The 24,832-nt window shown below is 41.1% G+C and overlaps 1 protein-coding gene across 1 annotated transcript in view; it reads left to right on the top strand.

The window, feature by feature from the left end:
• RFC3 (replication factor C subunit 3) overlaps positions 1–24,832 on the top strand; it is a 108,118-nt gene that overhangs the window by 68,979 nt on the left and 14,307 nt on the right. Inside the window, exon 7 of the mRNA XM_053708448.1 lies at positions 6,582–6,680. Coding sequence (XP_053564423.1) covers positions 6,582–6,680 — 99 coding nt within the window. The remainder of the gene's footprint in view (positions 1–6,581; positions 6,681–24,832) is intronic.

Raw genomic sequence — 24,832 nt, 5'->3', positions numbered from 1 at the left:
CCCACCTATCTTTAAGAAAATGTTCCCCATAAACGACCCTAGGCGGGACGCGTGGCAGACGGTCCCTAAGGTAGAGGGGGCTGTTTCAACACTTGCTAAGCGTACAACTATACCAATAGAGGACAGTTGTGCTTTCAAAGATCCTATGGATAAAAAATTGGAAGGATTGCTGAAGAAAATTTTTGTTCAGCAAGGTTTTCTTCAACCAATTGCCTGCATTATTCCGGTAACTACTGCTGCGGCTTTTTGGTTCGAAGCCTTGGAGGAGTCGCTCCAAAGGGAGACTTCATACGATGAGGTCATGGATAGAATTCATGCTCTAAAGCTGGCTAATTCTTTTATCACTGATGCCGCTCTCCAATTAGCTAAGCTAGCAGCGAAAAATTCAGGTTTTGCCATCATGGCGCGTAGAGCGCTTTGGCTCAAATCATGGTCGGCCGATGTGTCGTCCAAAACTAAACTGTTAAATATTCCCTTCAAGGGGAAAGACCCTATTTGGCCCAGAGCTGAAAGAAATTATTTCAGATATCACTGGGGGCAAGGGCCATGCCCTTCCACAAGATAGGCCATTTAAGGCCAAAAACAAGGCTAATTTTCGCTCCTTTCGCAACTTCCGGAGCGGACCTGCCACTACCTCTGCTGCCGCAAAGCAAGATAACGCTTCCCAGCCCAAAGCAACCTGGAAACCCCTGCAGGGCTGGAATAAGGGTAAACAGGCCAAGAAGCCTGCTCCTGCTACCAAGACAGTATGAAGGGGTAGCCCCCGATCCGGGATCGGATCTAGTAGGGGGCAGACTTTTTCTCTTCGCTCAGGCCTGGGCAAGAGATGTTCCAGATCCCTGGGCATTAGAAATAGTTGCTCAGGGGTACCTTCTAGAATTCAAGGATTCTCCCCCAAGGGGAAGGCTCCACATTTCTCATTTGTCTTCAGACCAAATAAAGAAACAGGCGTTCTTACGCTGTGTAGAAGATCTTCTAAAAATGGGAGTGATACACCCAGTTCCTATTGCAGAACAAGGACTGGGCTTTTACTCAAACCTGTTCGTAGTTCCCAAAAAGGAGGGAACTTTCAGGCCAATCCTGGACCTAAAAATTCTAAACAAATTCCTAAGAGTTCCGTCTTTCAAGATGGAAACCATTCGGACAATCTTGCCAATGATCCAGGAGGGTCAATATATGACTACCGTGGATCTAAAGGATGCGTACCTACATATTCCTATCCACAAAGATCACCATCAGTTCCTAAGGGTCGCCTTTCTGGACAAACATTACCAGTTCGTGGCCCTTCCTTTCGGGTTGGCCACCGCTCCCAGAATTTTCACAAAGGTGCTAGGGTCCCTTCTAGCGGTACTAAGACCGCGGGGCATTGCAGTAGCACCTTACCTAGACGACATATTAATACAGGCGTTGTCCTTTCACAGAGCCAAGGCTCATACGGACATCGTTCTGGCCTTTCTAAGGTCTCACGGGTGGAAGGTGAACGTAGAAAAGAGTTCTCTGTCCCCGCTCACAAGGGTTCCCTTTCTGGGAACACTAATAGACTCGGTAGAAATGAAAATCTTTCTGACAGAGGTCAGGAAGTCAAAACTGTTGCCGAGTTCTTCATTCCATTCCTCGGCCTTCCGTGGCTCAGTGCATGGAAGTAATTGGTTTAATGGTTGCGGCAATGGACGTAGTCCCTTTCGCCCGAATCCATCTCAGACCACTGCAGCTGTGCATGCTCAAACAGTGGAATGGAGATTACGCAGATTTGTCTCCTCAAATTCAAATGGATAAAAAAAAACAGAAACTCTTCTCTGGTGGTTGTCTCAAGATCACCTGTCTCAGGGAATGAGTTTCCGCAGACTGGAGTGGATCATTGTCACGACCGATGCCAGTCTGGTAGGCTGGTGTGCGGTCTGGAACTCCCCGAAGGCTCAGGGACTATGGTCTCGGGAAGAATCTCTTCTCCCGATAAACATTTTGGAGCTGAGAGCGATATTCAATACGCTCCAGGCGTGGCCTCAACTAGCAGAGGCCAAATTCATCAGATTTCAGTCGGACAACATCACGACTGTAGCGTACATCAATCATCAGGGAGGAACAAAGAGTTCCCTAGCGATGAAGGAAGTATCCAAGATTATCAAATGGGCGGAGGATCACTCCTGCCATCTATCTGCAATTCACATCCCAGGGGTAGACAACTGGGAGGCGGATTTTCTAAGTCGTCAGACTTTCCATCCGGGGGAGTGGGAACTCCACCCGGAGGTTTTTGCTCAGCTGACCCAGCTTTGGGGCATTCCAGAGTTGGATCTGATGGCGTCCCGTCAGAACACCAAACTTCCCCTTTACAGATCCAGATCCAGGGATCCCAAGGCGGCATTGATAGATGCATTAATAGCGCCTTGGTCATTCAGTCTAGCTTATGTCTTTCCACCGTTTCCTCTTCTCCCTCGGCTAATAGCCAGAATGAAACAGGAGAAGGCTTCGGTAATTCTGATAGCGCCTGCGTGGCCACGCAGGACTTGTTATGCAGACCTAGTGGACATGTCATCGGTCCCACCATGGAAACTGCCATCGAGGCAGGATCTTCTAATCCAAGGTCCTTTCAAGCATCCAAATCTAGTTTCTCTGCAACTGACTGCTTGGAGATTGAACACTTAATCCTAGCTAAGCGGGGTTTCTCTGAATCAGTTATAGATACTCTGATACAGGCCAGAAAGCCTGTCACCAGGAAAATTTACCATAAGATGTGGCGGAACTATTTTTGTTGGTGTGAATCCAAGGGTTACTCTTGGAGTAAGGTTAGGATTCCAAGGATATTGTCTTTTCTCCAAGAAGGTTTGGCGAAAGGTCTGTCAGCTAGTTCCTTAAAGGGACAGATATCTGCTCTGTCTATCCTGTTACACAAGCATCTGGCAGCTGTACCAGACGTTCAGGCGTTTGCACAGGCCCTAGTTAGAATCAAGCTTGTCTACAGACCTTTGACTCCTCCATGGAGTCTAAATTTAGTTCTTTCAGTTCTTCAAGGGGTTCCGTTTGAACCTTTGCATTCCATAGATATTAAGTTATTATCTTGGAAAGTTCTGTTTTTAGTAACTATTTCTTCTGCTCGAAGAGTTTCAGAATTGTCTGCTTTACAGTGTAATTCACCCTATCTGGTGTTCTATGCAGATAAGGTTGTTTTGCGTACTAAACCTGGTTTCCTTCCAAAGGTGGTTTCTAATAAGAAATTAACCAGGAAATCATTGTTCCTTCTCTGTGCTCTAATCCAGTTTCTAAGACGGAACGACTGTTGCACAATCTTGATGTGGTTCATGCTTTAAAATTCTATTTAAGCGACTGCTACCTCTTTCTTTCCTTCTGGCTGAAAAGCATCATCCGATTGGCTTATGAGACTGCTGGAAAGCAGCCTCCTGAACGAATTACAGCTCATTCCACCAGAGCTGTGGCTTCCACATGGGCTTTCAAGAATGAGGCTTCTGTTGAACAGATTTGTAAGGCAGCGACTTGGTCTTCACTGCATACATTCGCCAAATTTTACAAATTCGATACTTTTGCTTTTTTGGAGGCTATTTTTGGGAGACAGGTTTTGCAAGCAGTGGTGCCTTCCGTTTAGGTTACCTGACTTGTTCCCTCCCTTCATCCGTGTCCTATTGCTTTGGTATTGATATCCCACAAGTAAGGATGAATCCGTGGACTGAATACACCAAGTAAGAGAAAACAGAATTTATGCTTGCCTGATAAATTACTTTCTCTTACAGGTGTATTCAGTCCACGGCCCGCCCTGATATTTAAGTCAGGTTCAAATTTAATTTACAATAACTACAGTCACCACTGCACCCTATGGTTCTCCTTTTTCTCCTAACCGTCGGTCGAATGACTGGGGGGGCGGAGCCTGAGGGGAGCTATATGGACAGCTTTGCTGTGTGCTCTCTTTGCCACTTCCTGTAGGGATTGAGAATATCCCACAAGTAAGGATGAATGCGTGGACTGAATACACCTGTAAGAGAAAGTAATTTATCAGGTAAGCATAAATTTTGTTTTTCTTTAATGATTCAGATAGATCATGCAATTTTAAGCAACTTTCTGATTTACTCCTATTGTTTTTCTTCTTCGTTCTTTTAGTATCTTTATTTGAAAAAAGCAGGAATGTAAGCTTAGGAACCTGACCATTTTTGGTTCAGAACCCTGGGTAGCGGTTTCTGTGCAAGCGCTACCAAGGTGCTGAAACAAAAATGGGCTGGCTCCTAAGCTTACATTCCTGCTTTTCAAATAAAGATTAGAATGAAGAAATCTAAGGAGCGCCTATGGATAGGCTAAGGTATAGTCTTGATAAAGGCCTAAGGAATGGCTGAAACGCGTTGACACTTTATGGTAAGCTTCATTCTGATTATTTGGATATCATTTTAGCAGTATTGCACTATGTTGTATCTCTTATTTTACAGGATTTGTACTTAAAGCACCTTAGACTTTGGATATATACGAACCAGATCTTTTCATCAATTACACTTTTCTAAACATCCAATTTTATAATTTGGAGACTCATCACCAAGAAGGAATACAACACTTAACAGCAATTATTCTCTATCTATCTATCTATCTATATATATATATATATATATATATATATTCCACAAGTTTGCAAACACATTTTTCACCAAGCGCATATATATGAACTTTATGTACTTTGGTATTTTGTTGTTGTTTTTTTGTACTTCGGTTTTTATTTTATAAACCTTTTTCATTAATTTTTCTATTTTTTATAAACATTCACTCATCATATATTTTTTCACTCCTCATTTTATTTTTTCAATCATTATCTTTTTCACTAATTTTGAGAAGGGTTCACTATTTCTTAAGGATTCACTGTCAGTTATTGTCATCTATCCCTATACATTGGAATAAGGAATAATCTGATGCCACTAGGAGTATTACCTTGCCATATGGACTAACAGGATTATTGCAATACTAATTATACGTTTTAATTCCAATCTTAATTATATGTTTTATATTGTTAATATCTACATGGATCCATGGTTTTATTGTATTGGAATTATCTATAACGATATTTGTCTTTTAGTTTTATTGAGAATAAATGTCAATATTTTGAATACATATCCTTAGCCTATCCATAGGCGCTCCTTAGATTCCTTCATTCTAATCTACATACACAGGATAAGCTAGTTATCCTTACTCTAAGGAGCTACAGGGAATTTTATTGGTTAAAGCGCTGTGAGATATTTTGTTTGTTTCAAATAAAGATACCTAGAGGAAAAAAGAAAAGTTGATAATAGGAGTAAATCAGAAAGTTGATTAAAATTGCATGCTCTATCTGAATCATGAAAAAAAAATTGGGGTTTCTTATCCCTTTAAAAGGAAATCCATTTATTGCCCATGCTCATAAGAGGACAAAATACATCTCTAACTTAGTGATGGAAAATGCTAGGATTTACCCCCACTAGAAATAAAGTGGACTTTCAGTTATTGCTTGGTTAAAAAAAAAAAAAAGAAAGAAAAAAAGTGCTAAACTCACCCTTTCTGTGCTGCGGCTCCTCGCTAAAGTCAGCGTCTCTGGTTGCCCACTGCATTCTTTCATCAATGAGGTGATGTTTCCACCTCTAAACCAATAGCCTTGCTAGCATACAGAACACTGTCAGGTGACTAGCATAGCTATCGTACCTCATTGAGAGAAGAGCGCTGTGCACATTATACTTCAAGTACTAACACTGCAATAACCACTTGTTACTTGCTGCATATTAATCTTTTCAAAACACAAAAAAGTGAGGTGCCAATAAAGCATCAGTAATGCAGCAATGTAAAGAATTTTCATGTTTCATGAACTATATAACTAAAATTAAAATTGACATATATTGATTTGGGTGAAACTTTGCATATGTTTTGCAGGTCCCATGCTATAATTTCGTTTTAAAAATCTTGTTGGAGCTAATTGATGTGTGTGTGCGCTCCTTAAATACACATTTGTTATGTAAATACTAGTGTGTTTATGCCTGCTAATTCATCACTAACAATACTATGTCAAACTCTTTCCTGACCCAAATCACCAAATTCAAATTGATATCCTGTTACCATAATTCACCAATGTTGTACATTCTACCATATATATCACTAACACAGTTTACATCAATGACATTGATGCTACATTATCAAGGAAGCTCCAGATTTAAAGAATTTACATTTCTAGGCTTTTTAAACATAAACTTTAACTGTGTGGTTTTTTTGTTGTTTTTTTTGGGGGGGGGGGGGGGGTTTGTATCATTTTACTACTGGCAAATGCTTCTGGTAGTCCTGGTTAAAACTTTGACCACATTTTACTTATAAGACAATTTTTAAACAATGTGTGTTTGTTTAACTGATTGGTGAACACAATTTAAATGGTTTGTATAGTAGGCTCTTTTACATATAATACCAGTACTGTAATGTAGCTTATCAGTTAGTGCAGCTTTCGTTATTAGCATTTTAGATTAAAAAGTAAAGGAATCCTTGAAGTAATTTACTTTTTGATTAATCTAAGTATGTGTCTGTTATATCACAGCTATCTAGTGTTGTAATAAATCATCCAGTGTCTCCTCCTTCTTTAGGTATCCCTTCAGTTCTGATCAAGACTTGCCAGAAACGGACTGGGAAGTATATGTAAAGGAGACCGCTAATGCCATTGTTAGTCAACAATCCCCTCAAAGGTAGGCACTTGTGTGACATTAAATGTAAAAATGTTTGCAATAAACATGGAGAAACTTGTCAGTAACGTGAGCTTCCTAATGAAACAAGTTATACTAAAAGGGATAATAAAGTTGAAAGTAAACGTTCATGATTCAGAGCATGTAATTTAAACTAGACATGTGCATGGCAAAAAAATTCGGTTCTGATCGATTCCGATTTTTTTCGAAGTTTGGATCAATTCGGTTCGGATTTATTCGGATTCGAATAAATTCGTCTGGGATCGATTCGGAATTTCGGTATGTGTTAGGTGGGATGTGCTGTGTTTTATAGTATTATGTACTGTATATTAGGTGTAACCCATAGCAGAGTGATATAACCTAATATACTGTACAATACTAGTGTAATCCATGGCCATCCGAATCTACCGAACTAATTCGGATTTATTCTGTAGATTCGGCACTATTTCAATTCCGAAATTCTAATCGATCCGAATTTTGGCATTCTTTTGTTGAAAAACATACTTGGGTAGGCTCATCTGGGAGCTATATGGTGATTGGTGGCTACAGATATATGCCAAAGGAGATATGTGTGGTATTGCAGCGCTAAGATGCACCCTAAGCTGTGATACACAAAAGGGGTCTAACCAATCCCCTAAAAGAGCAAAAACTGAAGAAGATAGGAGTGATCACAGCGCCACAGGCCTAAGGGTATGTATACACACAGAAGCAGTGAGGTAGGATTGGGTACTAAATGAAATTTATTATATACAGTATAGACTAGTTTAAAAATAGACTAGTTTAAAAATAGAGTAATAAAAAAGGTATATCTGATTTCCAGCATGGAAATCTAACATAGAAGCTTAACAGCTGTTTAGGGAGAACTGTTAAATTACTCACACTTGTGACAATATTAAAATTATTAAACCATAATACAATGCATAAATGCAGCTGATCAAATGTTAACCCAGCCCCAGTTAGTGGGTATAGGTGTATAAGGAGGTTTTCCGATACGTGAGTGAGCAGGTGGAGAACCACCTACTTTTTCGAGCCGTTAAATAGAAAAGATAGATTAAAACTTATACAAATACTTGTAAAAAATCCATATGGATATCCCAAAAAAATTATATATAAAATTGGTGTTCAACAAAGGATAATAAGGAGCAATGCAGTTCAAAAATAAGGAGATAAAACTCTTTTGGGTCTTTTTACGGAGACAGCCAATGTTGCGTTAAAATACTTTTTTTTAGGATGTAGATATGTATTTTACTATTGCTAAAGGAAATCTCTGGGGGCTCAAGTAAACAAACATATATTAGAGATGAAATAAGACTCAATATTTACCCTTAATAACTCAATAACCGATAATCGGAAATGACACCGGGTTTGTTTACATCAACCTACCTGGGATCATATACCGGAAGTGACATCATAAAATCGATGTTAGAACAAACAGTTAATTGGGTAATGAGCACAGATACAAACCACCCACAAGCATAACATTAATATACTAAATGTAAAATACATAAGAACATCCAAAATAAGAAGCAATTGCTATTGTAAGTAGCGATAAAACCGGAAGTAGAATTAGTTTAAGCTACTTCCGGTCACTGAATTAGTATACCTATATAAAGATGCTTAGCTTACCAATGAACTAGTCTTGATAAAGGTCTTGTGAGGACCGAAACACGTAGACGACCCATTGGTAAGCATCTTTCTAATAATTCTCAAATTGAAAAATTTTGCTACGCTATGTTTTATTTTTTGATTTTAGGGATCGACGATAAATCATAGGAACAGCTGAGCCCCATAAAGGATTACTTTGGAAAATCCTTTCCAGATTATCATCACGTTTCATTTTGAAAAATTCAAACTGAACATTTTTGATTCACCACTGGATACAACGTGTTTGTTAATTTTTCACTGACACACTTTGTTGCAATTAATTTTTTCCTTTAATCATCAATTTTTTCCACCACGATTTTTCGGCTGAATAGGAGTTCCTCTGGATTTTTTAGTGCCACTGTGTATACATATTTTTTCACTGACAATTTTTCACTGACATCTTTTTCACTGATACTTTTGAACTGCATTGCTCCTTATTATTTTTGAACTGCATTGCTCCTTATTATCCTTTGTTGAACACCAATTTTATATATAATTTTTTTGGGATATCCATATGGATTTTTTACAAGTATTTGTATAAGTTTTAATCTATCTTTTTGTGTAACTATTGCTAGCATTGTACTAGATTTTGTGTAATCATTTTCATTGTTTATTTTATCGCACCCATTCACGTGTTCTATTGTTTGTCATACACCCAGCACCTTTGTGTTATCACTTATTTACACTCAGGCATTGTTGATATCACTGTATGATTGGCCAGGCCCCGGTGTCACAGACTCTAATTTGAGTGCGGCGTATGTCAAGCACTCCTTTTTTGGGATCTATACCGCGGCCAATCCTCAGATATGGATCCATAACTGTTTACTGATTTCTACTGTGCTAAACTATCTAGCACTTTACTTTTCAGTTTTTTACAGCCGTTTTAAATAGCGCCACCAGGAACCTGCTGCCACTATTTAACGGCTCGAAAAAGTAGGTGGTTCTCCACCTGCTCACTCACGTATCGGAAAACCTCCTTATACACCTATACCCACTAACTGGGGCTGGGTTAACATTTGATCAGCTGCATTTATGCATTGTATTATGGTTTAATAATTTTAATATTGTCACAAGTGTGAGTAATTTAACAGTTCTCCCTATACAGCTGTTAAGCTTCTATGTTAGATTTCCATGCTGGAAATCAGGTATACCTTTTTTATTACTCTATTTTTAAACTAGTCTATTTTTAAACTAGTCTATGCTGTATATAATAAATTTCATTTAGTACCCAATCCTACCTCACTGCTTCTGTGTGTATACATACCCTTAGGCCTGTGGCGCTGTGATCACTCCTATCTGCTACAGATATATGCCTCCCGCTACCAGAGCGGGAGCAAGCTACATTCAGTCCAATGGCACGATCGGGCGTTCTGTGACTAGCCAGCACGCCCACCCGCTAATAGGGCTTTGAAAATCCAAGACCTGCTCAATAGATCCTGGAGCGGAGTCCAACTTTAGGCTAAAAAGGAAGCTGGCAATACTTGTAATTTATGAAGTTACCTTTAAAATGTTATATAATTCTGCACTATGTGCAGAATTATATAACATTCTGTACATTTACTGTCCCTTTTAAGATTGGTGTGGTGTGTTACTATGGGAGCTTTGCCCTTTCTGAGGACTTGCCAGGATTTCACGGCGGATGCACCGGAGCTGTGAAAGCTTTTTCATAGTGCTTTAAGTGGCTTTTCTGTTATTTCATTATTATATACATTATAATCTGATAACACATGCAACTGTCACAATGTTCAGTGTGATATTGTGATGAATATGTTGCTACTACTAAGTAGTGGGGGTAAGCTGTAACCTTGTCTAGCATCCAAAGGATCAGCCTTTACCCTCACTTCAATCACCTGTCTTGCACAAAAGTAGTGTCATGTGTGGGGAAATCTTGGCCTTCAATATTGCCGATACCTTGTTGTCAAGGTTGACATTCCAACCACAATATAGCATTTATAACTGGTACTGGACAAATGCAGTTGATCACATTTAGAAATAGTTTTAGTTTGCAGAATTACTGAAAATGTAAAGAAAGGAAAAAAAAAAGTACACAACTGTAAAGGAGAATTCTTTTTAAAAAAAAATGTCAATAACCTTTTGGGAAAGTAAACGGATTATATTTGTACATCCAAAATTCAAGATTCTGTACCTATTCATTTTGTTACTTTTGTACAGTATGTTTCTGACCCTGGTTCTGTAGAACAATAACATTTCTTTTACAAGATATGACAAGTCCACGGATTTCATCCTTATGGGATTACGCCTCCTGGTCAGCAGGAAGAGGCAAAGAGCACCACTGCAGAGCTGTATATATAGCTCCTCCCTTCCCTCCCACTCCAGTCATTCTCTTTGCCTGTGTTAGTGATAGGAAGAGGTAAAGTGAGGTGTTAGTTTAGATTCTTCAATCAAGAGGTTTTTTATTTTTAAAATGGTGCCAGTGAGTACTATTTTTCTCGGAGAAATCGTCAGTCAACTTCCCAAGAGGAGTGCAGACATTTTATTTTCTGCCCTGTTGCTGATCTTAGCAAACATTATCTAAGATCCTGCTGGTTCCCAAAGATCTGTTGAATGTAGTGATAACATCTTCAGTGTGTGGAACCGTGTCATGCGCTCAGCATTGAGGTATGTTCAGTCATTTGCTTCTGGGGAAACTAGATATATCAGAACAGACTGACATTTATTCCCTGTACTGGGGAGGGGTAATCAGTATGCACAGTGTAAAATGAAATGGTGTACCTGGAATCCCCTTTCTTTTTGTTTGCTATCAACTGTGTTTTTTTTGTGCAGTTCACTTATACTTCAGTATACTGTGTTGTGGGCTGACGTTGGGAGATGCGAGTTGTTCCCCAAGGGCTAACGTTATCTGTAGAAACTTATAGCTGGTCAGGGGAGTGTGTGTTTAAAGGGACAGTCTACACCAGAATTTTTATTGTTTTAAAAGATAGATAATCCCTTTATTACCCATTCCCCAGTTTTGCATAACCAACACAGTTATAATAATATACTTTTAACCTCTGTGACTATCTTGTATTTAAGCCTCTGCAAACTGCCCCTTTTTTCAGTTCTTTTGACAGACTTGCAGTCTAGCCAATCAGTGGCTGCTCCCAGATAACTTCACGAGCACAGTGTTATCTATATGAAATATGTGAACTAACACCCTCTAGTGGTGAAAAACTGTTAAAATGCAATCTGAAAAGAGGTGGGCTTCAAGGTCTAAGAAATTGGCATATCTCCTAGGTTAAGCTTTCAACTAAGAATACCAAGAAAACAAAGCAAAATTGGTGATAAAAGTAAATTGGAAAATTGTTTAAAATTACATCCTCTATCTGAATCATGAAAGTTTATTTTGGCCTAGACTGTCCCTTAAAGAGAACCGCCAATGTGCCCCTCTTATTTTGGCTTATGGGAAAACCGACGTTTTTCTTCCCATGCGGTGTCTCTGTTAGACTTGAGTTACGCCCACGATGGGCGAGGCCTGGTTTTGCGTGCTCAGCCGCACAGTAGTCATCCGGATCCTCGATCGGCAGCAAGTCTCTGGGCTCCGGTGTGGCCTAAGTCAGTTTGTGTGTGCAAGTTCACAAAAAACTTGGGAGCGCCACTCACAGATGATTTTAGTGTTTTTTCTGGGGGCAGGTAGGCGCCGCAGCAGAGCTGTGGCGAGGTGCAAGTGTCTAGAGTTTTTATTAAACTTTATGCATAGCTGAACTGGATAGTATTTGCTAAGTCTTGTATAGTGCTCCCTATTGTTGCAAAAATATTATTGCTGCAAGCAGAAAAAAATATTGTGTTTTATTTTTTAAAGACACAGTAGGTTTGTTTTATTTCAAAAATTTTCCTATAAGATTTGACTTTCAAAGTTTATTATATCAAGTAAAAAACAACCAATATTGTTATTGCTAGTTTAACATGGCTGAACTTCAGGAAAGTACCTGTTCTATGTGTTTTAGATGCCAATGTGGAACCCCCTATTAATTTTTGTCCCTCATGTACTGAAAGGGCTTTACAATGTAAAGAACAAATTTTCTTTAATGCAAGTATGTCTAAGGATGCTTCTCAGTTTGATGAGACTCTGGGTATGCCGCAATTTTCTCCCCAAGCGTCACAACCTTTAACGCCCACCCAAGCGTTGCCATGTTCCTCAACCGCGTCCACTTCTTTTACTCTGCAGGATATGGCTGCAGTTATGTCATCCACCCTTACAGAAGTTTTATCCAAGTTGCCAGTGTTACAGGTCAAACGCAGCAGGACAGAAGCCACTTTAGTTCCTGCGACTTCTGATGCTTTGATGGCTATCTTCGATGTACCCTCCCAGGGATCTGATTTGGGGGCTAGGGAACTTCTGTCTGAGGGGGAACTTTCCGACTTGGGGAGTGTGTTACCTCAGAAAGACTTGGACGTCCTGTCCTTCAGATTTAAGCTTGAACACCTCTGCCTGTTACTTCGGGAAGTTTTAGAGACTCTGGATGACTGTGACTCTATTGTGGTACCACCAGAGAAATTGTGTAAGATAGACAAATACTTAGAGGTCAAAGAACAAATCTATAACACTCACAATGTGTTATTTCTAGGGGGCGCAGATAACTGTGTAGTAAATACTATATATAGAACTATATAACAGTGTTATCACGAAACAAGATAAAGAGGTATTAATAGTATACAATCAATATTGTTAGCAAATAATCGTAGATGTATAAACGTCCTGATAAATTCTTAAATGTAACTGCAATCTTCTACAGCGATATCCCATAAAGGATCAGTTCTCCAAATGAGGTTATGATAGTCCCATATGGTAAATGAGATCAGGAACACAAACGATAATGGAGTCTGCTGCTTTGTCAAGAATATATGGATCCAAGAACAAATTTTCTAGTGTTATTTGACACTGATTTTTAACCTGTTATTAAATTGTGTTTTTTTATAAACCTATCTGTGAGAGTCTGTGCTTTATCGGTCCAGCAGGACGTTGGAATTGCCAGTCACATTGGAGTGTCAATGAGCTGGGACACTGAGATCCCAGTCTATTTTATTTAGCACAATTGGGTGCTGCTCCACTTGTGAGTACCATTTTAATAACCTTATTATCCATCTGCATCAACTATATTACACCAGGAGGCGCCTTTGTCTTTTTGTGATTTTTTTTTTTTTTCCACAGAGAAAAATTGTTCTTAAATACTTAGAGGTTCCTTCTTCTTCTGATGTTTTTCCGGTTCCTAAGAGAATTTCGGGAATTATTACGCGGGAATGGGAAAGACCAGGTATTCCGCTCTCACCTTCTGCTAATTTTAAGACAATGTATCCTATAGCTGACACTGTTCCTAAAGTGGAGGGAGCTATATCTACCATGGCTGTTCCTAAAGTGGAGGGAGCTATATCTACCATGGCTAAGCGTACAACTATTCCTATTGAGGACAGTTGTGCTTTCAAAGATCCTATGGATAAAAAGTTGGAGGGTCTTCTTAATAAGCTATTTATTCATCAGGGTTTTCTATTACAACCGACGGCTTGTATTGTACCAGTTACAACTGTGGCTGCCTTTTGGATTGACGCCTTAGAGTCTCTTAAGACTGAGACTCCTTTAGAGGAAATCCTAGATAGAATTAAGGCCCTTAAGCTGGCTAATTCTTTTATTACAGATGCCGCCTTTCAGATCGCCAAGCTGGTGGCTAAGAATGCAGGATTTGCCATTTTAGCACGTAGAGCTTTATGGCTAAAATCTTGGTTTGCTGATGTGTCGTCCTAAATCAAAGCTTTTGGCTATTCCTTTCAACGTTTGCTCGTTTTCATCTCAGACCGCTACAACTGAGCATGCTCAGGCAGTGGAATGGAGATTATGCAAATTTGTCTCCTCAGATATATAGATCTGGAACAGGAGACAAGAGACTCTTCTTTAGTGGTTGTCGCCGGATCATCTGTCTCAAGGGACGTGCTTCCGCAGACCCTCATGGGTGATAGTGACAACGGACGCCAGTCTACTAGGTTGGGGTGCAGTCTGGAATTCCCTGAAGGCTCAGGGTGTGTGGACTCGGTCGGAGTCTCTACTTCCAATCAATATTCAATGCGCTTCAGGCTTGGCCAAATTCATCCGTTTTCAGTCGGACAACATCACGACTGTGGCTTACATCAATTATCAGGGAGGAACAAGGAGTTCCTTAGCGATGACAGAAGTATCCAAGATAATTTGGTGGGCGGAGGCTCACTCTTGTTATCTGTCGGCAATCCACATCCCAGGAGTGGACAACTGGGAAGCGGATTTTTTGAGCAGACAGGCGTTTCATCCGGGGGAATGTGAACTCCATCCGAAGGTCTTTGCAACTCTGATTCTCAGATGGGGCTGGATCTTATGGCATCTCGTCAGAATGCCAAGCTCCCGAGATACGGATCCAGGTCCAGGGATCCTCAGGCCGAACTGATAGATGCCTTGGTCGTTCAACCTAGCTTATGTGTTTCCACCGTTTGCTCTCCTTCCCCGGGTGATTGCTCGGATCAAACAGGAGAGGGCTCCGCTGATTCTCATCGCTCCTGCGTGGCCTCGCAGGACTTGGTATGCCGATCTGGTGGACATGTCCTCTCTGCCACCGTGGAAGATTCCATTGAGGCGGACCTTCTCATTCAGGAACCCTTCCATCATCCAAATCTAGTTTCTCTGCAGCTGACTGCTTGGAGATTGAACGCTTGATTTTATCTAAGCGAGGGTTCTCTGATTTGGTCATTGATACCTTGATTCAGGCACGTAAGCCTGTTACCAGAAATATTTACCATAAGATATGGAGTAAATATCTTTATTGGTGCGAATCCAAGGGCTACTCATGTAGTAGGGTTAGGATTCCCAGTATTCTGTCTTTTCTCCAAGAGGGATTAGAGAAAGGGTTATCAGCAAGTTCCTTAAAGGGACAAATCTCGGCTTTGTCAATTTTGCTACACAAACGTTTGGCAGATGTTCCAGACGTTCAGTCTTTTTGTCAGGCTCTAACCAGAATCAAGCCTGTGTTTAGATCAATTGCTCCACTCTGGAGTTTGAATTTAGTTCTTAATGTTCTTCAAGGGGTTCCGTTTGAACCCATGCATTCCTCACCCATCCCATTCTTATCTTTCATTCTGATAAGGTGGTTTTACGTACCAAACCTGGTTTCCTTTCTAAGGTTGTTTCTAATAATAATATTAATCAGGAAATTGTTGTTCCTTCATTATGTCCTAATCCTTCTAAGAAGCAGCGTCTGCTGCATAACTTGGACATGGTCCGTGCCCTGAAGTTTTACTTGCAGGCGACTAAAGAATTTTGTCAATCATCTTCATTATTTGTTGTTTTCTCTGGAAAGCGTAGGGGCCAGAAAGCTACGGCTACCTCTTTCTTTTTGGCTGAAGAGTATCATCTGTCTGGCATATGAGACTGCTGGACAGCAGCCTCCTGAAAGAATTACGGCTCATTCTACTAGGGCTGTGGCTTCCTCATGGGCATTTAAAAATGATGCTTCTGTTGAACAGATTTGCAAGGCTGCAACTTGGTCATCTCTTCACACTTTTTCTAAATTTTACAAATTTGATACTTTTGCTTCTTCTTAGGCTGTTTTTGGGAGAAAGGTTCTTCAAGCAGTGGTGCCTTCCGTTTAGGTTCCGGTCTTGTCCCTCCCTTTCATCCGTGTCCTATAGCTTTGGTATTGTATCCCATAAGTAAGGATTAAATCCGTTGACTCGTCATATATTGTAAAAGAAAAGGAAATTTATGCTTACCTGATAAATTTATTTATTTTACGATATAACGAGTCCACGGCCCACCCTGTCATTTCTAAGATAGGTATTTACTTTTTGTTAAACTTCAGTCACCTCTGCACCTTTGGCTTTTCCTTTCTCTTCCTAACTTCGGTCGAATGACTGGAGTGGGAGGGAAGGGAGGAGCTATATACTGTATACAGCTATGCTGTGGTGCTCTTTGCCACCTCCTGCTGACCAGGAGGCGTAATCCTATAAGTAAGGATGAAATCCGTGGACTCGTCATATCGTAAATGAAATAAATTTCAGGTAAGCTTAAATTTCCTTTTTATTTTAAGTGTAAAATATTATGAAATTCTGATTGCCTAGAAGTTTGACACATTTTATTATTGCTTGCATATAACTATGCGTTTAACCCAGGGCTTGACAAACCCAGAAGCCAGGTAGCCACTGGGTCCTAGAATTTTACCCCTGGCTACTAAATTTTTTAGTTATTTTCCATAAATCTATATCTGTATTGTTCTTAAAAGTAGGTCTGGATCCTAAATTTTAAACAGATTTGTCAACCCCTGCAAGAGTGTTTAACCAATAAAGTCAGCACACCTGGTGATTCAATAAGAGATGTTGGTATCCATTAGGAGCAATGTGCTACTGGAACTATCCAAACTTATCAGGTAGACCAAGAAGAGGTATATATGTGTGACCACCAGTCATCAACTATACTTTTTAACAAAGGATACCAATTGAACAAAGCAAATGTGATAATGAATTTAAGCTTGTCATAAAATTTTACATGTTTTAACTGAATCATGAAAGCTTAATTTTGACTTTGTGTCCATTTAAATAAGATAAAGTAAAATGAAAAGTCTCTTAATTGCATACTCAATCTAAACCTTGAAAGTTTTTAAACAAAAAAAACAAACTTTTATAGGTTTACACTTACTGAGTTCTCTATTTGTTAGAATACCTGCAGGTAAACAAGGATCTAAAAGTACTGACATAAACAATGAGGCAAGATGTTGCTTGATCATTATGAGGACCTGAATCATCTTAATTAAAGAGACAATGTACCATAAAATTGGTTTTTCCTTAAAGGGACAGTCTACTTCAAATTCTTTGTTTGAAAAGATGGAAATCTCTTTATTACCCATTCCAGGTTTTGTACTTTTTTACCTTTTGATTACCTTGTATCTAAACCTCTGCAGACTGCCCCCTTATCTCAGTTCTTTTGACAGACTTGCATTTTAGCTCATGGCACTGAGCACAATGCTATCTATATGGCACACATGAGCTTTCAGTGTCTAACTGAAAAACTGTCAAAATGCACTGAGATAAAAGGCGGCCTTCAACGGCTTAAAGATCAGTTTAAAGGGAAGGTCTACACCAAAATTTTTGTTTTAGAATATAGATAACCCCTTTATTACCCATTCCCTAGTTTTGCATAACCAACACAGTTATATAAATACAATTTCTCCAACATAGGTGTGTCCGGTCCACGGCGTCATCCTTACTTGTGGGATATTCTCTTCCCCAACAGGAAATGGCAAAGAGCCCAGCAAAGCTGGTCACATGATCCCTCCTAGGCTCCGCCTACCCCAGTCATTCTCTTTGCCGTTGTACAGGCAACATCTCCACGGAGATGGCTTAGAGTTTTTTAGTGTTTAACTGTAGTTTTTATTATTCAATCAAGAGTTTGTTATTTTAAAATAGTGCTGGTATGTACTATTTACTCAGAAACAGAAAAGAGATGAAGATTTCTGTTTGTATGAGGAAAATGATTTTAGCACCGTAACTAAAATCCATGGCTGTTCCACACAGGACTGTTGAGAGCAATTAACTTCAGTTGGGGGAACAGTGTGCAGTCTCTTACTGCTTGAGGTATGACACATTCTAACAAGACGATGTAATGCTGGAAGCTGTCATTTTCCCTATGGGATCCGGTAAGCCATGTTTATTAAGATAGTAAATAAGGGCTTCACAAGGGCTTATTAAGACTGTAGACTTTTTCTGGGCTAAATCGATTCATTATTAACACATATTTAGCCTTGAGGAATCATTTATTCTGGGTATTTTGATATGATTATATCGGCAGGCACTGTTTTAGACACCTTATTCTTTAGGGGCTTTCCCTAATCATAGTCAGAGCCTCATTTTCGCGCCGGTATGGCGCACTTGTTTTTGAGGACAGCATGGCATGCAGCTGCATGTGTGTGGAGCTCTGATACATAGAAAAGTCTTTCTGAAGGCATCATTTGGTATCGTATTCCCCTTTGGGCTTGGTTGGGTCTCAGCAAAGCAGATTCCAGGGACTGTAAAGGGGTTAAATATAAAAACGGCTCCGGTTCCGTTATTTTAAGGGTTAAAGCTTCCAAATTTGGTGTGCAATACTTTTAAGGCTTTAAGACACTGTGGTGAAATTTTGGTGAATTTTGAACAATTCCTTCATACTTTTTCGCAATTGCAGTAATAAAGTGTGTTTAGTTTAAAATTTAAAGTGACAGTAACGGTTTTATTTTAAAACGTTTTTTGTGCTTTGTTATCAAGTTTATGCCTGTTTAACATGTCTGAACTACCAGATAGATTGTGTTCTGACTGTGGGGAAACCAAGGTTCCTTCTCATTTAACTATATGTATTTTATGTCATAAAAATTTTTTAGTAAAAATGATGCCCAAGATGATTCCTCAAGTGAGGGGAGTAAGCATGGTACTGCATCATCCCCTCCTTCGTCTACACCAGTCTTGCCCATACAGGAGGCCCCTAGTACATCTAGTGCGCCAATACTCCTTACTATGCAACATTTAACGGCTGTAATGGATAATTCTATCAAAAACATTTTAGCCAATATGCCCACTTATCAGCGAAAGCGCGACTGCTCTGTTTTAGAAAATTCTGTAGAGCATGAGAACGCTGATGATATGGTTTCTGAAGGGCCCCTACACCAGTCTGAGGGGGCCAGGGAGGTTTTGTCTGAGGGAGAAATTTCAGATTCAGGAAACATTTCTCAACAAGCTGAACCTGATGTGATTACTTTTAAATTTAAGTTGGAACATCTCCGCGCTCTGCTTAAGGAGGTGTTATCCAATTTGGATGATTGTGATTATCTGGTCATTCCAGAACCACTATGTAAAATGGAAAAGTTCTTAGAGGCCCCGGGGCCCCCCGAAGCTTTTCCTATATCCAAGCGGGTGGCGTACATTGTTAGTAAAGAATGGGACAGGCCCGGTATACCTTTAGTACCTCCCCCCATATTTATAAAATTGTTTTCCTATAGTCGACCCCAGAAAGGACTGATGGCAGACAGTCCCCAAGGTCGAGGGGGCGGTTTCTACTCTACACAAGCGCGCCACTATACCCATAGAAGATAGTTGTGCTTTCCAAGATCCTATGGATAAAAAATTAGAAGGTCTGCTAAAGATGTTTGTTCAGCAAGGTTCCCTTCTACAACCAATTGCATGCATTGTCCCTGTCACTGCAGCCGCGTGGTTCTAGTTTGAGGAGCTAGGAAAGGCGATTATTAGTAATTCTTCTTCTTATGAGGAGATTATGGACAGAATTCGTGCTCTTAAATTGGCTAATTCTTTCACCCTAGACGCCACCTTGCAATTGGCTAGGTTAGCGGCGAAAAAATTCTGGGTTTGCTATTGTGGCGCAGAGCGCTTTGGTTAAAATCTTGGGCAGCGGATGCGTCTTCCAAGAACAAATTGCTTGACATTCCTTTCAAGGGGAAAACACTCTTTGGCCCTGACTTGAAAGAGATTATCTCTGATATCACTGGGGGCAAGGGCCACGCCCTTCCTCAGGATAGGTCTTTTCAAGACCAAAAATAAACCTAAGTTTCGTCCCTTTCGCAGAAACGGATCAGCCCCAAGGGCTACGTCCTCTAAGCAGGAAGGTAATACTTCTCAAGCCAATCCAGCCTGGAGACCTATGCAAGGCTGGAACAAAGGAAAGCAGGCCAGGAAACCTGCCACTGCTACCAAGACAGCATGAAATGCGGGCCCCCGATCCGGGACCGGATCTGGTGGGGGGCAGACTCTCTCTCTTCGCTCAGGCTTGGGCAAGAGATGTTCTGGATCCTTGGGCGCTAGAAATAGTCTCCCAAGGTTATTCTCTGGAGTTCAAGGGGCTTCCTCCAAGGGGGAGGTTCCACAGGTCTCAGTTGTCTTCAGACCACATAAGAAGACAGGCATTCTTACATTTAGTAGAAGACCTGCTAAAAATGGGAGTGATTCATCCTGTTCCATTAGGAGAACAAGGGATGGGGTTCTACTACAATCTGTTCATAGTTCCCAAAAAAGAGGGAACGTTCAGACCAATCTTAGATCTCAAGATCTTGAACAAGTTTCTCAAGGTTCCATCGTTCAAGATGGAAACCATTCGAACACTTCTTCCTTCCATCCAGGAAGGTCAATTCATGACCAAGGTGGATTTCAAGGATGCGTATCTACATATTCCTATCCACAAGGAACATCATCGGTTCCTAAGGTTTGCATTCCTGGACAAGCATTTCCAGTTCGTGGCATTTCCTTTCGGATTAGCCACTGCTCCTAGGATTTTCTCATAGGTACTAGGGTCCCTTCTGGCGGTGCTAAGACCAAGGGGCATTGCTGTAGTACCTTACTTGGACGACATTCTGATTCGAGCGTCGTCCCTTCCTCAAGTAAAGGCTCACACGGACATTGTCCTGGCCTTTCTCAGATCTCACGGATGGAAAGTGAACGTGGAAAAGAGTTCTCTATCTCCGTCAACGAGGGTTCCCTTCTTGGGAACTATAATAGACTCCTTAGAAATGAGGATTTTTCTGACAGAAGCCAGAAAAACAAAACTTCTAGACTCTTGTCGGATACTTCATTCCGTTCCTCTTCCTTCCATAGCGCAGTGCATGGAAGTGATAGGTTTGATGGTAGCGGCAATGGACATAGTTCCTTTTGTGCGCATTCATCTAAGACCATTACAACTGTTCATGCTCAGTCAGTGGGATGGGGACTATTCAGACTTGTCTCCGAAGATACAAGTAAATCAGAGGACCAGAGACTCATTCCGTTGGTGGCTGTCCCTGGACAACCTGTCACAAGGGATGACATTCCGCAGACCAGAGTGGGTCATTGTCACGACCGACGCCAGTCTGATGGGCTGGGGCGCGGTCTGGGGATCCCTGAAAGCTCAGGGTCTTTGGTCTCGGGTAGAATCTCTTCTACCGATAAATATTCTGGAACTGAGAGCGATATTCAATGCTCTCAAAGCTTGGCCTCAGCTAGCGAGGGCCAAGTTCATACATCAACCATCAGGGGGGAACAAGGAGTTCCCTAGCGATGGAAGAAGTGACCAAAATCATTCTATGGGCGGAGTCTCACTCCTGCCACCTGTCTGCTATCCACATCCCAGGAGTGGAAAATTGGGAAGCGGATTTTCTGAGTCGTCAGACATTGCATCCGGGGGAGTGGGAACTCCATCCGGAAATCTTTGCCCAAGTCACTCAACCGTGGGGCATTCCAGACATGGATCTGATGGCCTCTCGTCAGAACTTCAGAGTTCCTTACTACGGGTACAGATCCAGGGATCCCAAGGCGGCTCTAGTGGATGCACTAGTAGCACCTTGGACCTTCAAACTAGCTTATGTGTTCCCGCCGTTTCCTCTCATCCCCAGGCTGGTAGCCAGGATCAATCAGGAGAGGGCGTCGGTGATTTTGATAGCTCCTGCGTGGCCACGCAGGACTTGGTATGCAGATCTGGTGAATATGTCATCGGCTCCACCATGGAAGCTACCTTTGAGAGACCTTCTTGTTCTAGGTTCGTTCGACCCACTCCAGCTGACTGCTTGGAGATTGAACGCTTGATCTTATCAAAGCGAGGGTTCTCAGATTCTGTTATTAATACTCTTGTTCAGGCCTGAAAGCCTGTAACCAGAAAAATTACCACATAATTTGGTATATCTGTTGGTGTGAATCTGCAGGATTCCCTTGGGACAAGGTTAAGATTCCTAAGAGTCTATCCTTCTTCGAGAAGGATTGGAAAAAGGATTATCTGCAAGTTCCTTGATGGGACAGATTTCTGCCTTGTCTGTGTTACTTCACAAAAAGCTGGCAGCTGTGCCAGATGTTCTAGCCTTTGTTCAGGCTCTGGTTAGAATCAAGCCTGTTTACAAAATTTTGACTCCTCCTTGGAGTCTCAACCTAGTTCCGTTGATATTAAGTTATTATCTTGGAAAGTTTTGTTTTTGGTTGCAATTTCTTCTGCTAGAAGAGTTTCAGAATTATCTGCTCTGCAGTGTTCTTCTCCTTATCTGGTGTTCCATGCAGATAAGGTGGTTTTGCGTACTAAACCTGGTTTTCTTCCAAAAGTTGTTTCTAACAAAAACATTAACCAGGAGATAGTTGTGCCTTCTTTGTGTCCTAATCCAGTTTCAAAGAAGGAACGTTTGTTGCACAACTTGGATGTAGTTCGTGCTCTCAAATTTTACTTAGCAGCTACTAAGGATTTCTGACAAACTTTGTCTTTGTTTGTTGTTTATTCTGGTAAACGGAGAGGTCAAAAAGCAACTTCTACCTCTCTCTCCTTCTGGATTAAAAGCATTATCCGATTGGCTTATGAGACTGCCGGACGGCAGCCTCCTGAAAGAATCAAAGCTCACTCCACTAGGGCTGTGGCTTCCACATGGGCCTTCAAGAACGAGGCTTCTGTTGATCAGATATGTAAGGCAGCGACTTGGTCTTCACTGCACACTTTTTCTAAATTTTACAAATTTGATACTTTTGCTTCTTCTGAGGCTATTTTTGGGAGAAAGGTTTTGCAAGCCGTGGTGCCTTCCATTTAGGTGACCTGATTTGCTCCCTCCCTTCATCCGTGTCCTAAAGCTTTGGTATTGGTTCCCACAAGTAAGGATGACGCCGTGGACCGGACACACCTATGTTGGAGAAAACAGAATTTATGTTTACCTGATAAATTACTTTCTCCAACGGTGTGTCCGGTCCACGGCCCGCCCTGGTTTTTTTAATCAGGTCTGATAATTTATTTTCTTTAACTACAGTCACCACGGTAACATATGGTTTCTCCTATGCAAATATTCCTCCTTAACGTCGGTCGAATGACTGGGGTAGGCGGAGCCTAGGAGGGATCATGTGACCAGCTTTGCTGGGCTCTTTGCCATTTCCTGTTGGGGAAGAGAATATCCCACAAGTAAGGATGACGCCGTGGACCGGACACACCGTTGGAGAAAGTAATTTATCAGGTAAACATAAATTCTGTTTTCTCTTGTAAGATGTATCGAGTCCACGGATTCATCCATTACTTGTGGGATATTCTCCTTCCCAACAGGAAGTGGCAAAGAGAGCACCCACAGCAGAGCTGCCTATATAGCTCCCCCCTTAACTCCACGCCCCAGTCATTCTCTTTGCCTACTCTAACTGCTAGGAAATGGTAATGAGTGTGGTGACAAAAATGTTTTTTATTTTCTCAAGCAAAAGTTTATTTCTCTTGTTAAGTGTATCCAGTCCATGGATCATCCATTACTTGTGGGATATTCTCCTTCCCAACAGGAAGTTGCAAGAGGATCATCCACAGCAGAGCTGCTATATAGCTCCTCCCCTCACTGCCATATCCAGTCATTCTCTTTCAACTCTCAACTAAGATGGAGGTCGTAAGAGGACTGTGGTGTTTTATACTTTCATTATGTTTGAAAGCCATGGTGGAGCCCCATAGGAGAATGTGTACTAAATGTATTGATTTCACCTTAAACAGTAAAGATCAGTCTTTATCTATAAAAGAATTATCACCAGAGGGTTCTGTCGAGGGGGAAGTTATGCCGACTAACTCTCCCCACGTGTCAGACCCTTCGCCTCCCGCTCAGGGGACGCGCGCTAATATGGCGCCAATTACATCAGGGACGCCCATAGCGATTACCTTGCAGGACATGGCTGCAATCATGAATAATACCCTGTCAGAGGTATTATCTAGATTGCCTGAATTAAGAGGCAAGCGCGATAGCTCTGGGGTTAGGAGAGATACAGAGCGCGCAAATGCTGTTAGAGCCATGTCTGATACTGCGTCACAGTATGCAGAACATAAGGACGGAGAGCTTCAGTCTGTGGGTGACATCTCTGACTCGGGGAAACCTGATTCAGAGATTTCTAATTTTAAATTTAAGCTTGAGAACCTCCGTGTATTGCTTAGGGAGGTATTAGCTGCTCTTAATGACTGTAACACAGTTGCAATTCCAGAGAAATTGTGTAGGCTGGATAGATACTATGCGGTGCCGGTGTGTACTGACGTTTTCCCTATACCTAAAAGGCTTACAGAAATTATTAGCAAGGAGTGGGATAGACCCGGTGTGCCCTTTTCCCCACCTCCTATATTTAGAAAAATGTTTCCAATAGACGCCACTACACGGGACTTATGGCAGACGGTCCCTAAGGTGGAGGGAGCAGTTTCTACTTTAGCAAAGCGTACCACTATCCCGGTTGAGGACAGTTGTGCTTTTTCATGTCCAATGGATAAAAAATTGGAAGGTTACCTTAAGAAAAAAGTTTATTCAACAAGGTTTTATTTTACAGCCCCTTGCATGCATTGCGCCTGTCACTGCTGCGGCGGCATTCTGGTTTGAGGCCATCCAGACAGCTCCATTGAATGAAATTATTGACAAGCTTAGAACGCTTAAGCTAGATAACTCATTTGTTTCTGATGCCATTGTTCATTTGACTAAACTAACGGCTAAGAATTCTGGATTCGCCATCCAGGCGCGTAGGGCGCTATGGCTTAAATCCTGGTCAGCTGACGTGACTTCAAAGTCTAAATTACTCAACATTCCTTT

This window comes from Bombina bombina, chromosome 3 (assembly GCF_027579735.1).
Source record: "Bombina bombina isolate aBomBom1 chromosome 3, aBomBom1.pri, whole genome shotgun sequence".
Classification (NCBI taxonomy): Eukaryota; Metazoa; Chordata; class Amphibia; order Anura; family Bombinatoridae; genus Bombina; species Bombina bombina.
Note: the sequence above shows the minus strand (reverse complement) of the source record. Positions and strands in the feature narration are given on the sequence as shown.